The following is a 17,011-nucleotide window of genomic DNA, read 5'->3' on the forward strand; positions in this document are numbered from 1 at the left end:
AGACTCCAGTTGGGGTTCACACCAGAACATGGCAAGGAGCAGCCTTTCAGTACTGCGCTGGAGGGAAATGGGGATTCGAGGGTAAGGATGACCTGGATTGTGTTTTCTAGAGGTCATCTCTTCCCTCCTGGTCCCCCAGTCCCCTGTGGCAATAAGCAGGTTGGCCTTTCCCTCCCACGCTGTGTAACACCTCCAACAATGTATAACAAGCAGACACAGCTCCAAGCTGCTGCTGGTCACCGACATAACCCAGCTAACCCGTGGTTTACAGCAGGAAGATACTTATTCCCAGGGGTGCAGTGAGCACCTGGGTCCGGGGAACATGACTGCAGTGGCTTCAGTGAACCCAGCCAGACAGAGAGCTCAGCAGGAGCAGGTGCCTAGGGGGAGGATCAGCCCATGTGGTCAGGACCTAGGTTGGGGGCTGTATGTGAAAAGGCCGCCAGTTGCCTCTGCCTGGCAGTGTGCCCTTTTTTCCACCCAGGGGCAGAATAAATTTTATGTGCACTAAGGCCTGTACAGATGTGCACTGCCATAGAAACATGCTTCCGGCTGTAAGTGGTTGTAGATGTTCTTCTGGTCACCTGGGCATCACCTCAGTCTCACCTGGGTAGCTGCCTGAGTGCTCAGGGGACGTGCCTGGTCAGGGAGTCAACAGGCTGGAAGTAGCTTCTGCCTGTGACTTGAAGCTTAGCTGAGGGCAGAGAAGCTTGCCTGTGACTTCTGTGCGTGGGGCTTCGGTGGTGCAGGCCTTGGCTCCTCCTGGCCATCGCCTTGGGCTTAGAAGGTCTTGGGCTTTCCCTGGGTGCCAGCCCAGGCAGAGGCAGTGGGGACGGAAGGAGCCAGCCACCCAGGCTGTTGGTGAGCTGAGAGGTCCGACCAGGGGCTGGTTCTCCATGTCGTGCTGAGAATGGGCAGCCTATTGTGGAGGAGCAGCAGAGGGGCAGGGAGGGGGGCCTGGCAGGGAGAAGACAGCAAGAGGGGAAGCCTGTAAAGGGCGGATGGGTGTGGAGCAGAGGTGACACACAACCAGTGACTAGTGAGGGGAGCTCCAGGGGGTAGTGGCCATGTGCCCCCCTCAATTCCCATCAGCCCCTGCCCCTTCCCACTGCTTCTGGTGAGCGTGGGGGTGGTCGCACCCCTCCTCCAGAGCAGTGCGGCTCGAGCTGCTCTCAGGCTGCCTCGCTTTGGGAGAGGGGCAGGGCCACCCCCGCACTCACCAGAAGCAGTGTGGTGCTCACGGTGGTGGGTGGGGGGTGCATATGGACCCCCCCCCGGTGTGCACCCCAGGCATTGTGCATGCGTGTAACCACCCACTGCTGCAATCAGCTGGTGCAGGCAGGGAACCTGGCTGCTGGGGGAAGTCTACTGGCCCAGAGCTGGCACGCAGCAGGGCTGCTTGGACAGACAGACAGGGGAGCAGCTGGCCCTTCATGCTGCAACTCTTCCTGATCATCCACCTTGCACACTCACCCCATCGTCCAGCCTCTGGGCCCCCCAGACGCTGCTGGTGGCTGGGCGGCTGGCGAGCAAGGATCTAGCCAGCAGTTGGACCCACCACTACTGATGGGATGGGGGAGACCGAAAATGCCAGACGATTTAGCCATTTCTTTTTTTAAAGGTAGGGATATCTGCGGGAGTGTTTAAATATGGGAATTTCCCTTTAAAAATGGGACAGCTGATGAAAGTAATGTAGCAAAAGCTAATGTAATCAGTTTACTACCTCCATTGTGTGTGGAAGTTACTTTAATCTGTTGAGCTGGAGAGAGAATGTTTAACTCAATCTTCAGCACCGTCAGCATAGATTTGTTTAAATTATTCAGACAGGAATCCTATTAATCCCAATCCTCCCCTCCCTTCATCTCTGAGAATCCTCAGTCTTCTGGGCTTTTTGATGGCCTCAGGGAATTGCTTTTACAGTTGTGATCTTTTTTTTTTTTTAAAAAAACCATTCTGGGTAAGGCACTCAGTTCTCATGCTGACTTCCTGCTGTGCGTGGAAGCTCTCTGGCCCTAAGAGAGTTTATGAGAGAACTGCGAGTCTCATTCCATGTAAATCTGTTAGACGCTGACTGACACTCAGCCCTTTGTTGGAACCCACAAGCTTTCTGACAGCCCGCTCCTGGAGTTTGGGGGTCCTGGAAACCTGTCTGTTTACATACTCTCCACCCCTTAGTTTAAATAATGTGTACACATCCCTCCTTAAACGAGTACTTTATTTATGAGTACTTGCTAAACGAGGGACACGCATACTTACCTTTTGCTCACTGGACGAGTGAATTCCCTCTGCTAATGCAAGCCTTATGCCCTCCCCGTGGCTCCAACCTGCTGCAGCTGACCGCCCTGGCCCCACGCGCCCGAAACGCTGCAGGCTAAACCCCCACCCCACTGGCCCCAGAGACCCAACCTGCAGCAGCCTGAACCCCAGCCCCCCACAGACCCAACCCACCACCATGTTTTAACCCTTCCTCCCACTCATGTCCCCAACCCTAGGTTAATTTACCTTTCAGATGCAGCGCTACGTGCTGCCATGCCAAGCACTCGGAACCAGAGGCTTTTACGCATATTTTAATGGAATTTAATGTCCCTCTTATGAGTTTTCACCTTCACCCAGAAAGCTGGGAACCAGTTGTGCTTGTATAGCAAGGGATGAATGTACTCTGAGCAAAGCCAGTGCACTATTAGGCATAAAACACGAAAGACTCAAAGAAGCCCATTGACACTGCCGAGCTCTGAAACGTAACCTTCAAATGTGGGAGCGGTGATGGAGGGGGATGTTGGGAATCTGAGAGTGAGGTGGTGACCCCTTAGTCGAGCCTGTAAAAAAGGATCAGTCTCCTGATGTCCTTCTAACTAGTGAGTTGGCAGTGCACTGTGTGTTTTATGTGGTTTTTATGTGAAGGAACTTTTAAATATAAAACCAAAAGGATCCTGGAGACTTTCCAGGGACTTAAACTGGAGCCCTAGAATGGTACAGTTCCTCTCCTTTCCTTTTTCCTTCTATGTGTCCTCCCCACAGCTGGGAAATACTGCAGGGAGGCTTGTCAGTCGTACCCATCCCTTTCTACTGAACTCCTGTGAATGTAATTCAAAGGTGGCTAATTCTTCCGTCGTCGGGGATTTGTCCACCTAATTTAGAAACCTTCCCCTATTTCAGTTCTAAGCTGCTTGGGCATGGGGGCAAGGTTTTCCTGGATTTGCAGAGCACCACGTACATGTTGCTTTGAGCCAAGTTCTTCTCTTCCTGCAACATCTTTAACCTACTTGATTTCTGCCCGTCAGGGATTTTGGAATTTGATCCCAGGATAACAGCATTACTGAGGGCCTCAAATCTAGTTCCTTCTTGATATGAGGGCCTGTAGTCAAGGCCAATGTGGGTTTATCTGCTGAATAGAGCAGATAACTACATTTGTTCAACATTTTCGCCTGGTCTGTGGGTTTCAGGATTTTGTTATTCAATGACTCGTTCTTTCGAGGTAATTTCTCGAGTGCTGGCAAAACTGATTTCTTTTGGCACCTGTGCTTCTCCCGCTTTGGTGACAGTAAAAGGAAGCTGGTTTAGATTTGATTCGTATCTAAATGCATGTGTCAAATCTTTAAAACACTTTTGGGGGAGTCGGTTTGGATGCATTGCTATTCTTTATATCTCCTTCCTTTCCAAAGTTGCTCACAAAAATTTCTCCGCTGATTCTGTGCTAATTGATGTTCGGTGAGTGTACTGGATAAGCCAGAACTTCATGTGAAATGTCACTAAAATTTCTATGGGTGTAGTAGATTTTTCAAAACTCTGTTGGTAACATCCAAACTAAGAGAAACTGCATTTGACTGGTATGTTTTATCCACATTAAATCAGGTTGTTTTCCTGCTGCTAGATGCCTTCTGTCATTTTTAATCTGGAAATGAACCATTTAGGGTGACCATATTTCCCTATATTGAATATAGGACATGTGCAACGTTTTTTCTGATTGTTTACGGCATGTATGGAATTAATTTTGTTGTGTGCACCAGTATGGAGTTGGTGACTGGGAGGTGTGGGGGAGATCAGGGTGGGGCAGAGGGTTGAGAGCTCTGGAATGGGGCTGGCAATGAGGGGTTTGGGGAGCAGGCTGTCCTGGGTCTGTAGCAGGGAGAGAGCACTGCCCCCAGCCCTCTCTGCAGCAACACCTTTGAATTGAAAACTAGATGTAAGTTGGTGTCTTGTATCCTGAAGAGTCTCGTACCTAATACACTCCTAAATCTATGGACTGGTTGTGTGTGGTTTTTTTTTTTTTGTTTTTTTTTTTGTTGCTGGTGACTTCTTGATAATTTGTCCTCAGCTTGCAAATAATGATAGCTGTTCCATTAGAACTATATTCCAAAGGGTCAACCGGTAGGCTTCCTTGTCAGATTCCATTCTAAATGTAAAGCGTATCGTCTTTATGGAGTAGATTCTTTGCTGCTGAATTTCAGTTTTGAAATGTTGGCATACATGTGAATGTGCTCATGTAAATTTATTATTTTGCAGGAAGGTGAATGAATATCTATTCACCCCTGTGTAAATGTCCTTATAATTCAATTCTAGAAAATGCTGAAGTAAAGTTTAAAGACTTTCTCTTGGCTATGAAGAACATGGTCTTCACTGAAGATGAGGTCCATAGTGTGGTTGAGCTGCTAAAGGAGAAATCCAGTGTGATACAGGATGCCTTGCAGAAGGTGAGCACTCTGTTTCGCTTGAATACACAGGTGTTTGGAAAGGACGCTGCCAAGTCAGCTAGACTGAAAATATGACTTGCCTGAATAACAGCTCTGTCATGAAGGCCTTGTGTTCATCTCCAGAACTCCTTTTTCCAGTCAGTCAGCATTGTGTTTGTGTACACAAGTCAGCTGGTAGCCATCAGTATGATACCCAGTATTCATGTACTAAGTACAGGCTTATTCTGCTGAGAGTTAACGTTATGGGCATGTAAAAATGAATGTGGATGTGTCTGGGGAAAAAAGGCATATGTTTCAAAAGGCAAGACCAACAAGATGGAGTCACTGTTAAGGCAGGCCCATTTTCTTGTCCTGGACTTTGTCCTGGAAATGTTCTGATGTAACTCCTTGTGTTTTCGCAGGGACTTAAACACAGTGGGTGAGTTTGGGCTGATGGCAGGAAAAGGGACTGTGTCAAAAGGGATAAGGAATGAATGCTTTATTGCACCCGAGGAAAGGTCACCGCATCAACTTTGGACAGAGGCTTGTCTGAAGTGGGGCCAAGGCTATCTGCCTTGTGTAAAGTGCAAAATAACCTGAACTTTTGTCTTTCTACTCTATTCTCCTGGGAATGGGGAGAGCAGAACAGTGAGTGAAAGGTGTCGCTGTAAAATCAACACACGTAGTCATGATAGAATGGTACCAGATGTGTGTGTCTGTTGATTTAAAGGGAGCTGTTCAAAACCTAGTACAAATGTAGTAAAACCCAGTGAGTGTTTACTTTTGCAGGTGGAAAATCTGGATATGACCCAATCAATAGCACAGTTGGGCGTGTGTGTACAATGTACATTCATGGGAAAGGTCCCTTTTCACTGTGCACTTCAGGCGTCCACTATAAAGGTAGTGGTGGCCCTGGGACTTTGCAGAAGAAAGCAGGAAATATAGTTGTCAGTTAATTTATCAGCGAAGAAGATATTTGCTTTGTATTATTGAGGTTCAACAAAACAACTAGCTTTCTTTATCTCCAAGTATTCATTTACCTTTCTCTCTGCCGCAAACACATAATGAAGGTGGAACCATTATTAGACAAGTTTCAAAGAAAACTGCGTAAGAATCTCCTGGATATTTCACCAGTTGTCAGGCTTAATCTAGAACTTGTCACATAGTCGCAAAAAACATTTTAATAAGTTTGCCATCTGTCACGGAAGCAGAGTTCTGAGAAGTCTACATGTGGCGGCAGTCACAGGCATTTATGACAGATCTAGAATTTGCCCAGTTGCCTTTTTTCCATTTTATATATAGTTTTACAATGTCTAGTGCAAGTTTAAGGTTGTATATTAGCCCTCTCCTGGGGAGTCAATTTGTGTTGATAGACTTGGCTGCAGAGTGATATTCCAGCACGTGTAATATTTTTGCTGTCGTTGCTGTATATGAAGGGGAATTCCAGGCCAACATTTCCTTTACTGGGTAGTTGGATGCTTCAGGAAAGTGAGCTTGTGTTGTAAAATGAGCTTCTATAACTTCTGTAGATAGCGTCTACCCAAACCAACACCTTTAACAGCCAGCTTCAACTATGGAAAATAATCTGCTCCTGTCCAGCCATTCCTGCTGAGCTGTGTGGTTTTTAAAAGCATCTCTTGGTCTCATGACACTTGTTTGAGGCCTTTTGTAGCAGACACCAAACTCCTCAGTGATTACATCGCTGTTAGCCAGCTCACAAGTGATTGTACACTGGCTGTTGCAGTGCTGGAATAGCTGGAAGGGAAAAAAAATCAACCCCCGTCAGGAAAACTGCAGGTTTTGAATCTTTGCCCTAACAAAGAATACAATTGTAATACTTACCACGCGTTTGATCACTTTTTAATATCCTTTTGTGGTAGGCAAATAAGGGAGACTCCGCTGCAGCTATACATCAGCTACAGGAAAAAGACAAGATGCTTGCTGCTCTGAAGGAAGAAGCTGTGGTTGCGAAAGATCAGTGCAAGCAGCTAACTCAGGTGAATATATCAAAGGGAACAGGTATGGAATTAAAAGGACACTAACACAGAACCTCTTGGGATTTCACTAAAGTCCATGTTCATGAGTTTGAGATGAATATGGAACAAAAGGAGAAGTTTTCTTCTAAGAATTTATCAAGGCTAAATCTCCCCTCCCCCCATGATTAGTGCATTGGTGTTGCTCTGGTTTCTAGAGGCTTTCAAGATATATCCACGTTATTTCAGTTAATGGAGTACCTGATTTTATTTTTTTTAAAGTAAAGGCAGGTCTACACTCGACCAGAAAGTCAATCCTAGATACACAGTTCCATCTACGACAATTGTGTAGCCAGGACCGACTTACCTAGGATTTACTTATCTGGCTGTCCTCGCTGGGGGAGGTCAACAGGAGAGACTCTCCCATTGACTTCCCTTACTCCTTGGAAGAAAGGAGTACAAGGATCAATTGTCAAGGCCTGAGAGTTTGATTTCACTTGTCTCCATCAGATGCGTGAAATCGAACCCTGGAAAACCAGCTCTGACTGGGTCAGCCTCCAAGTGTAGAAGAACCCTAAGTTCCGGGAGCATAATGTGTTAAACTTAAATCTCCTCTTAAGTGTACAAGGCTGGATGCCAGGTAGAATTAATTCTAATATTAAAGATATTCATATGTCACAGTTTTCAGGTGATCCATTTTCTGATATCCACAGGCTCCCGTGGGAAGGCACGCACGGCTTAGAGTCTCGCTTGTTTTAGTCTGCCAGGCTTATGTTTATTATATTAAATCTCTGATAGTTTAATTGTATGGGACACTGGTTTCATATTACTAAACATAAAACAGTCTCTCGACTTTCTTAACTTGGTGACGATTTCTGAGGACAGCAAAACACAATGAAAGTGACTAGAATTCATTACCACTATTAGTAAGGATATTACCATAGACTGGAAGAGAGATTTTTTTCACAGTAGAACTTGGGATAGAGAAGCAGTAGAAGCAGGAGGGCTTAAGGTGATGGGTTTAGACAAAGATTTTAGTGGGAAGGATTGATTTTTTTAGAAAATGTAGAGGTAAAGTCAAAGAAGGTGTTGAAGTTGAGAGCATGGGGATTGGTGGGTAGTGGTATTAGCTGTGCTAGCAAATGGTTTGGAGACAAGGAAACTGGCCTGGAATGGCATTTGGTGTGAGTTATTGGAAGGGCATGTGTCCGACTGAACAGGGTAAGTTGGAGAGAGACATGGGAGTAGCACATGCATAGATGGGAGTCTGAATCTGAGATCGAGGCTTACAAAGAGAAGTGGGGAAAACAAGGACCGAACTTCGTAAAGGGGGAAATTCAGAATGAGAGTGGGGAAAAACTACTCATGGAGGCACTGAAAGAGCAGGAGGATGGTAGAAAGAAAATCCGGAAAAGCAGAGAAATGAAAGCACCAGGAAGACAGAAATGAGCAGTGTAGAGCATTGGTTTTAGGTGGACAGCAAGAGCAGAGCAGGAGAGGTTAGAACTTGAGGATTATAAATTAGTGAAGAAAATACTTCCATCCCCTTCACTCTGATGAAATGGAAGGAGAATGAGAAGAGCGCTGGGAAGCAACTACAAGAGGAGTTGACTGTCTCAAGGCTCCTGAAGCTTGCGGAAGGAGACGAGGAATAGGATTTGCACTAAGAGGGAGAAATACTGGGATAATTCCAAAAGGCCAGAAAATAGGGTCATCTGCACCCGTGGACTGGCTGGTTGTTGAAAGCGAGGTACCTTGGTCCAAGACGGAGGAAATGTCTAGAACTTTAGAAGCTGGTTGGTTTAGTTGAAGGATACTGAAGATGCTACTGCTGTGAACCCTACAAGACACGTGCTATTGCTCCTATTTTATAGAACATGGTCAAGTGTTGGCATGGTAATGTGGTTCTCTAATAGTACCCTTTTTAGTTTGTATTTAACATAATGATCACGCACTACAAAGCAGAATTGGCTTGCATTTGGCTGATGACTGGAGATTTGAAGCAATACTGCGTGATAGAATGCTAGCAGTTATGTACTCATGGAATGACTCTGGCTTGTTTCAGGGACAAGAATGTTAGATTAAACTCTGCTCTCACTTGAACCTGACACGTCATCTGTAACATACAATGTATTGGATCTAAAAGTTCACTATACTTTTGGAGCAGTTCTGGTTCATTAGACAAATTTATCTCTGTGCTTAGTTATACCTATGAAATATCAAGCACGCATCCTCCCTGACTGAATTGACCTAGTTGGCTCTGGCCTTCCTCTTGATTGGGACTCCTTCCTTTTCATGAGCCTGTATAATTACACCTGCCTATGGAATCTCCACTATATTGCATCTGACAGAGTGGGTATTTGCCAATGGAAGCTTATGCTCTAAGATACCTGTTAGTATATAAGGTACTGCAGGACTTCATTTTTTTTCCCCAATGCAAACACACACAGCTACCTGTCTGGTACTTGAGTACTGATACTGGCTCTACTATGATGTGATTGGTAACTTATTGCCTTACGAATTTTTTAGGAGGTTGAGAGGAAGGGTGGAATGATTTTTTTTTCTCCCCCCTCCCCCCCCCCCCCTTTTTTTTTTTTTTTTCCTGATTCCTACCCAAGGAACTGGTTGCAGAGAAGGAGAGAAACAATTTGGTTACGTCGAAGATGAGAGAACGAATCAGTGTGCTAGAAAAGGAGCACGGTACTTTTCAGAGCAAGATCCATGTTAGCTACCAGGAAAACCAGGGGATGAAGATGAAGGTAAAGTTCTATGAAAGCCATTTTGATTTCTTAAGTTCAGTACAAATAGATTAATACGAGAAATGACAGTTTTAGCAAAAGGCGCGACACTCGATTAGCTTTCCGTATGAATCAACTGCAGGTGCTCCCCAGAATCTCTAGTGACTGAGGTGAGGAATCTAGGATGGGCCGAAATTGGACATGTCCATAAAGTCTGGGCGGGGTGGGGGTGGGCAAAGGTGTCCATAAATTTCACAAAAGTGCAATAAAGTTCAAAAAACAGCTATTATTCTATAGTAATTAAATTTCTTCAGTGCTGTGTACTGATGCTATTAACCGCTTCTCTTCTGAATGACATGCTGGATGCAAAGCGTCTTTAAAAGTGAATACATTCACATAGGGAGATTGTACAATGCAGTCTGCCTACTTCACTGATGCTCACAATGGCTGTTCTGGGTCAGTTCCAGGTACACTGATGTAGGGAGACAAAGTGGACATCTGCCCCAGGATGGTGGTTGTGGTGGGCGCACCATGGTCCCGGTGGCCCTGAGGGCTGTCTGCTTTCGGTCCCACCCCTTCCACCTGAAGCCCCGCCTCCGAGGGATGTGGCCAGAGGGATTATTGGCGCAGAGATTGGCCTCCATGTACTCACCGTGGTGGCAGGAGGCACAGAGAGGCAGAGCAATGCTGCGGCCTCTGCTCTGCTGCCATCTCCCAGGCCAGCCCAGTAGCTCTAGTTCTACTCCTTCCCGCTGGTGCGCTATGGGAATTAACCCTCTGTTTGGTCGAAGGCCTTTATCTGAGCTCCCTGTTGCCTGCTGGTTTTTGGGTGTCTTCTTGGACCTTCTAGGCGTTGTGTGGTATTGAAAGAAATTTGTAGCCCACATCAATGTGAGCTAAATCTTGGCACTCCAGTAGCATCTGGGTTTTTTCTCTGTCTTAACCTAACAGCAAGTGTTTCCTGACAGATTTTTCTTATTTTTGGCATATAAAATCCTCACTGAGTTATTCATCTGATGAAACTAAGTCCTGGATGTGGTTTCAGATGTCATTGAAAGTTTGGCACCAGTAGGGGAGGAAAGAAACATTTAAGCTGCCTGCATTGCAGGCCTTCACCAAACTGAGAACTTGCAGTAGCCAGCCACTCCTATCATCTGGGATGTGGAAACAAAAAAGCAGTCCAGTAGCACTTTAAAGACTAGCAAAATAATTGATTAGGTGATGAGCTTTCGAGGGACAAACCCACTTCTTCAGATCATAGCCACACCAGAACAGACTCTATATTTAAGGCACAGAGAACCAAAAATAGTAATCAAGGTTGACAAATCAGAAAAATTATCATCAAGGTGAGCAAATCAGAGAGCAGAGGGGCAGAAGGTTGGGTGGGGGAGAGTCAGAATTAGATGAGCCGGATAATTGCCATCCCGGTTCAAACCACGTGTTAATGTGTCACATTTGAATGTAATAGAGTTCAGTAGCCTCTCTTTCCAAGCAGCTGTTAAACTTCCTTTTCAGTAAAACAGACTTTCAGGTCATTAATAGAAGGGCCCACTCCATTAACATGCGGGTTGATAGGTTTGTGAATCAGGAGTGTGTTTGTCTGTTTTATGCCCATTAATTCTTTGTCTGAGAGAGTTTGAAGTCTGTCCAATATACAAAGCATCTGGGCATTGTTGGCACATGATGGCATATGTGGTGACAGTTGAGGAACATGAGAATGTGACTGAGTCTGTGAACAACCTGGTTAGGTCTAGTGATGGTATCTGCAGAACAGATATATATACAAATTTGGCAACGGGGCTTGTTGCAAGGAAAAGTTCCAGGATTGGTATTCTTGTGGTATAGTTTGTGGTTGTTAGTGAGAATCCTCATAAGGTTGAGAAGTTGTCTGTAGGAGAGAACAGGCCTGTCACCTAGGGCCTTCTGGAGTGTGGCATCCTGATTAAGGATAGGTTGTAGGTCTTTAATAATGCATTGCAGTGGTTTGCATTGGGGGCTGTATGTAATGACCAGTGGTGTTCTGTTCTTGGCTTTTTTGGGCCTACCTTGGAGTAGCTGGTCTCTGGGTATTCATCTGGCCCTGTCTTTTTTTTTTTTTTTCTTTCTTTCTCCTGGTGGGTAATTCAGGTTTATGACTATTTGGTAAAGATCTTATAGGTTTTGGTCTCTGTCAGTAGGATCAGAGCAAATGCAATTGTACCGAAGGGCTTTTCTGTAAACAGTGGCTCTAGTTGTGTCTGCGGGATGGAAGCTAGAAGTGTGTAAGTGTAGCAATCAGTGGGTTTCCGGTAGTGTGGTACTGATCAGGCCATCCCTGATTTGTGCTGTAGTGTCCAGGAAGTATATCTCTCGCATGGAGTAGTCGAGGCATAAGTTGATGGTGGGGTGCAGATTGTTGAAGTCTCTGTGAAATTCTTCAAGAGTCTCTGTACCATGGGTCCAAATCATAAAGATGTCATCAATGTATCGTAAGTAAGGGAGGGGTATTAGGGGACGAGAGCTGAGGAATCGTTGTTCTAGGTCAGCCATAAATATATTGTGTGGCCATGCGGGTGCCCATAGCAGTTCCACTAATCTGGAGGTATAAATTGTCCCCAAATTGGAAATAATTATGGGTGAAAACAAAGTTACAGAGGTCAGACACCAGGTTAGCTGTGGTGACATCAGGGATGGTATTCCTGATCGCTTGTAATCCATCTTCATGTGGAATACTAGTGTGCAGAGCCTCTACATCCATGGTGGCAAGTCTGCATTCTTCAAGGGGTGAATTGAGCCTCTGGTGCAGCCTTGTGGCGGATCTCTGAAGCCTGAGACAACAGGTGCTTAGGGAAACTGTGATTAGAGTGCAATAAAATAATACCTGAAAAAGAAATGATAGTATTAGGCTTCAGGAATAAAGACAAGATTCAAACTATTTTAAAGGACTCATTTCCCCCCTCCCCTCCTACACTTCATAGTCAGTATTCTCATTGTGAAACTTATCTGCACGTTTTCAGTTTAATGTGACTTCAAAACTTCCAACAGAAATAAACTAATCCTCCCATCTACTTTAAAAATGTCTAGCGATGTTTTTGGATGACGTCACATAATGCAGAAAGCACAGTGATCTACCACTGCTTGATTTCATGCTGCATAAGAAAACCGGGGCTCTTGCACACAAGTGGGAACACTGTTACACAATGCAAACGCGTCCTTAATTCAACTCCGTGAGCCTAAAATATCTACAGAGTGTTGCTTAATCACAGTCTGACACACGCATATGTACTCCAGAACCTGAGAGCCTTCCAAGTTATTTTCTTGATCTGAGACTGTTGTCAGGGTCTATTACAGTACAGTAGCAGTACTGGTTAAGCAGCTATCGACGTCTGTTCCTCAAAGCTTTAAAAAATTATTTGTGGTGTTTATTTCAGTTCCAGCAACTTCGTGAGCAGATGGAGGCCGAGATTGGCCACCTGAAGCAGGAAAATGGTATCCTGAGAGATGCTGTTAGTACTTCCACCAACCAAATGGAAAGCAAGTACGTTCAGGAGTTCAGTGCCTCAGAGCTATCGATTTATTTTTATTTTATTTATTAAAACCTGTTGAAGCTTTTCCTGAAGATAGCTATCCAGGCCACTTCTTGGTGTTCCGCCAACTCTGCGGTGGTGTGCTGACAATGTTTCCTTAGCTGTGCCTTTATTTTACTGGCATACAACTATATTCGTAGGATGCATGTTCTGACACTGACTTAGGCCAAGCTTTTCAAGTGATTATTTCCTTTGGATGCCTCAATTTGAGGCCCTTGAGATTTTTTCCAATGGGTGGTGTGTGATACTTTCTGAAGAGCAGGCCTCTTCCAAAGTTGGCCAGCCAGAATACCTAGTTACTCCTGACCATTGTGACTATAAATGACTCATCGTCCCCGCAAGCGTATAGCCCAGATAAGGCGATAACTGCAGCTGCTGTTGTCCGTCATTCTTTGCCTCCTTGTGTACAGTAGTATTACAGACAATAGTGCCCCATTGTTGGATGACCATAATGACTTGTGAATAGGCTGCTGACCCCCAAGGGACTACAAAGGCCTTCCACTTGAGGCTATCCCAGATTGGTTGACTTATGTCAGTGAAGGGTTAGTAAGGGGTGGTGAGGTGGGATTTCCTAACAGGATTGAATGAAAGCCAGGGTGTAAACTGACAAAAGCAAAGACAAGTAGGGTTAGTACTGTTGCTTCACTGAGCTGCTCTTCTATAATGGGGGATGGTAATTAGTAATCTTAGAGATATAAGAGGAGTCCATGAATGTTCAGAGTGTTGGAGACCCTCCAGTAAGGAGAAATTTAGAAGTGTTATGCCTCAGTACGTCTGTCAAATTATTTAGGCCTTGGCCATGAGGTCTCCACAGAGGTATTGACCATGTCGTCTTGGAAGCGGAATATTTTCAGTTTTAAAGTCATTTAACAAACATATTAAATATTTGCATAAATGATGCATATGATGGATGGGAATAAGCTGTTTGTCTGCTGGTTGGTTCAGGAGAAGTGGGACAAGCAAAGTCATTAAGGGTTTCATAAACTGAGTGGTATTGTTTCTGAGACAGCGATGAGTGTGTTGTGCTGCTGTAGCATGCTGAGATCCCAGTAAGGGTAGAATCAGGGGTCTGAATCTAGCTGCAGTTGATGTGGTTTGAGTCACATACTTTGCTTTCTCTGGATAATTTTGTACATATTCTGAAATTCTAAATGAATGCTACCCCCATGAGAGTTAATTGGTGTTAAACACTTCTAGAAGTACCCTTTTGACTTGATAGTTGCATGCATGTCGATGTTCACTGACTTGATCCTTGTAATCTTAAGCAATTAAAATTCATGTTAAGAAAAACCCATCATTCTTATTTTTTAGGCAGTCTAGTGAACTGAACAAATTGCGTCAGGATTGTGCGAGGCTTGTGAATGAACTGACGGAGAAGAACAATAAATTGCAACAGGAGGAGCTCCAAAAGAAGAATGCAGAGCAAACAATTGGTCAGCTAAAGGTGACGTGGGTTTTTTTATTCCTCTGCCATTATGCTGAGTCCTTAACAGAGCCCACAACATTTCAGAGTGGGAAGATCTGCCTTCTGGTATTTTCGGATATATGAGAAACTTGAGAGGAAATCTTGTTAAAATACCTATTGCCTGTTAGTTCTGTATTCCAGCTTTCTATGGCTGATTGATAAGAAGGGAAAATGACATTTGGCAAAAAATAGCAGGCCAATGCGAGTTGTGGCTCGAGTAGTACCCTATTATTGAATAGCTTACATAGGTGGCTTTGTCTCAGTGTGCCTTTCAAATTATGTAACTCTCCTTTTATTTTTTTGGCTGGAGTAATTTCTATAAATCTGTCATGTAAAATAATAGAAACAAAATACTTTAGCTAGTTTTACTGGCTTTGAATGTCGCCTTTTCCATCTTTTTAATAGAATAGTTAGCCCCTAGCAGTCTTTTGCAGCGCTCGTTGTCTGGTTGCAGGCTAACTGGAGCTACCTGTTTGCAGGGCAGGCAGGGCACAAATTACCCTGCCATGGGCTTTCAGCATTCAGAGCAGCACTTACGGCCCCTGCAGCCAGCTGCTCTTCGCACGTGCAGGAGTGGGGCAGGCAGAGAGCTGTAGGGACCAAAGGGCTGCTATCCAGGAGCTGCTTGGGTAAATGCCTCCCGACAGCAGCCTGCCTGTGGCGCACTAGCTTCCCCCTCCCCCTGCCCTTTACCCAGCTATCTCCTTCCAGACCCTGCACCCCAATCCTCTGAACCCTTGTTCCAGATCACAACCCCCTTCTGAGACCTTGCACCCCAGTTCCCTATTCGAGTCATATCCCAGATCGCATCACCCACTCCTGTCCCAGGTAATAACCCTGTACCTGTCCTATACTCTAGGTCATAATTCTCTCCTGCACCCAGACCCTGGGGCACAATCCCCTCCTTCCCCCAATCTCCTTCTCAGACCCCCCACATCCCCTCCTGCACCCCAGTCCTTTACCCCAAGCTCCTTTCTGCACCCAGCCTCCATCCCAGACCTGCATCTTCTCCATTAATATCATGGAAGTGTGCAGCCCTTCACCACTTACCAGTTCTTGGCGTGGCCTCCCATCAAAAATATTGCCTACCCCGACCTAGAAAGCAGAGATGCCCTCTGTTCAATAGATCAGTACGGTCACTTAAAAGCTGGTGCTTTTTTCTTCTCTTCCAACTCCCTCTTTCAATTTTAAGGTCCAACAGCAGGAATCAGAGAGGAGATGGGAGGAAATCCAGGCCTATCTCAGGAAAAGGGTAGCGGAACATGAAGCAGCACAACAAGGTATGAAATTAGGTAGCTTCCTATTAGTATGAATGATGGCTGTCTCTCCTCTTTCCTGTATGTATAAAAGATTTTGAAAGATTGGGGCAATAATGTTGAGAGTTATAGAAGGCTTAAAAGAAAATGGTTCCTCAGTGCCACCAGTGCCTCCTCCAGCTGACACCTTTGGAAAATTAATGCATTTTGTTGTGTTACCTGAGATGTGAATTGTTTTAAATGTGAAGGGTTGCTTGGGTAAAAGCTGTCATCTCCGTTTTCCCAATATTTTGTTGAATTAAGACTTTGATATTTCCGCTGCAGATGCGCAGAATAAACTTGTGACCAAAGACAATGAAATTCAGAGCCTGCACAGCAAACTGACAGACACAATAGTGTCGAAACAACAGCTGGAACAAAGGATGTTGCAGTTAATGGAGGCGGAACAAAAGAGGGTCACTGCAGAGGATTCTGTGCAATTGCAGGTTCAGGTACTACATCACTAGTTGAAGGTCTTTGTCCATGCACTAAAGCTTGAATGATTGTTTTAATAGAGTGCGAGAATGAATACGCTTTGATCCAATGATCAGCAGGCTTCCTGTAAGAGATGGTGCTCTGCTGCTGCATTGGATTCAAGCAAGCAGGTTTTTGTTGTATGGGCATATGGAGTGGAAGGGCCAGGAATGTTCTCTTGTGGAACCTACTGTTGTATTCTCTGCTATTCTTAATTTTACTTACAATATGATCATTCTATTTTTAAAAAAGAAGTCATCCATACTGCGTGGTTCAAGTGTAAATCCTTCACATACAGCTTTAAAACACTGCACTAACTAAGAGCTACCCTCCAACCCTCTTTGCATATTTACATTTGCTTTTCCTTTTGTGTGTTCTCTCCATAAGGAGCTGATGGAGCAGAATGAGGCTTTGAAAGCTCAGCTTCAGAAATTTCATTCACAGATGGCAGCCCAGGTACAGTGTGTTCTAAGACTATACCTTTTGTCTTGCATTCTTAACTGGCAAACTTTTTTCAAAAGCCAGTTCCAACAATTATGATACTTACATCTAGATATGGTATTCTGAATGGTGAAAGGTGCCGTGACTTCTTGGGCAATAGGGCATTTCATAGTTCAATAAGAAATAGTGTCCACAACATTGTGTGGAATAATTAAGTCCAGTGTCTGTTTCTACATGGACAATAGATGACTTGCAATAATATTCAGTTTTTCATGTTAAAGCATTCTGGTTCTACTTGATTTGTTTTCACAATTCATTTCTTTATGCAGTGTCGTTAAACACTGTATTTCAGATTTTGCTACCTCATTAGAGGTTCCAGTCATATCCAG

The 17,011-nt window shown here is 44.7% G+C and overlaps 1 protein-coding gene across 3 annotated transcripts in view; it reads left to right on the top strand.

The window, feature by feature from the left end:
* Window positions 1-17,011, top strand: part of KTN1 (kinectin 1) — a 111,073-nt gene that overhangs the window by 47,669 nt on the left and 46,393 nt on the right. For all 3 annotated transcript variants that reach the window (XM_074996238.1, XM_074996240.1, XM_074996239.1), the window contains exons 5-12: window positions 4,561-4,691; window positions 6,551-6,667; window positions 9,262-9,402; window positions 12,792-12,898; window positions 14,259-14,391; window positions 15,605-15,692; window positions 15,993-16,159; window positions 16,569-16,637. In XM_074996238.1, the coding sequence (XP_074852339.1) occupies window positions 4,561-4,691; window positions 6,551-6,667; window positions 9,262-9,402; window positions 12,792-12,898; window positions 14,259-14,391; window positions 15,605-15,692; window positions 15,993-16,159; window positions 16,569-16,637 (953 nt within the window). The remainder of the gene's footprint in view (window positions 1-4,560; window positions 4,692-6,550; window positions 6,668-9,261; window positions 9,403-12,791; window positions 12,899-14,258; window positions 14,392-15,604; window positions 15,693-15,992; window positions 16,160-16,568; window positions 16,638-17,011) is intronic.

This window comes from Carettochelys insculpta, chromosome 6 (assembly GCF_033958435.1).
Source record: "Carettochelys insculpta isolate YL-2023 chromosome 6, ASM3395843v1, whole genome shotgun sequence".
NCBI lineage: Eukaryota > Metazoa > Chordata > Testudines > Carettochelyidae > Carettochelys > Carettochelys insculpta.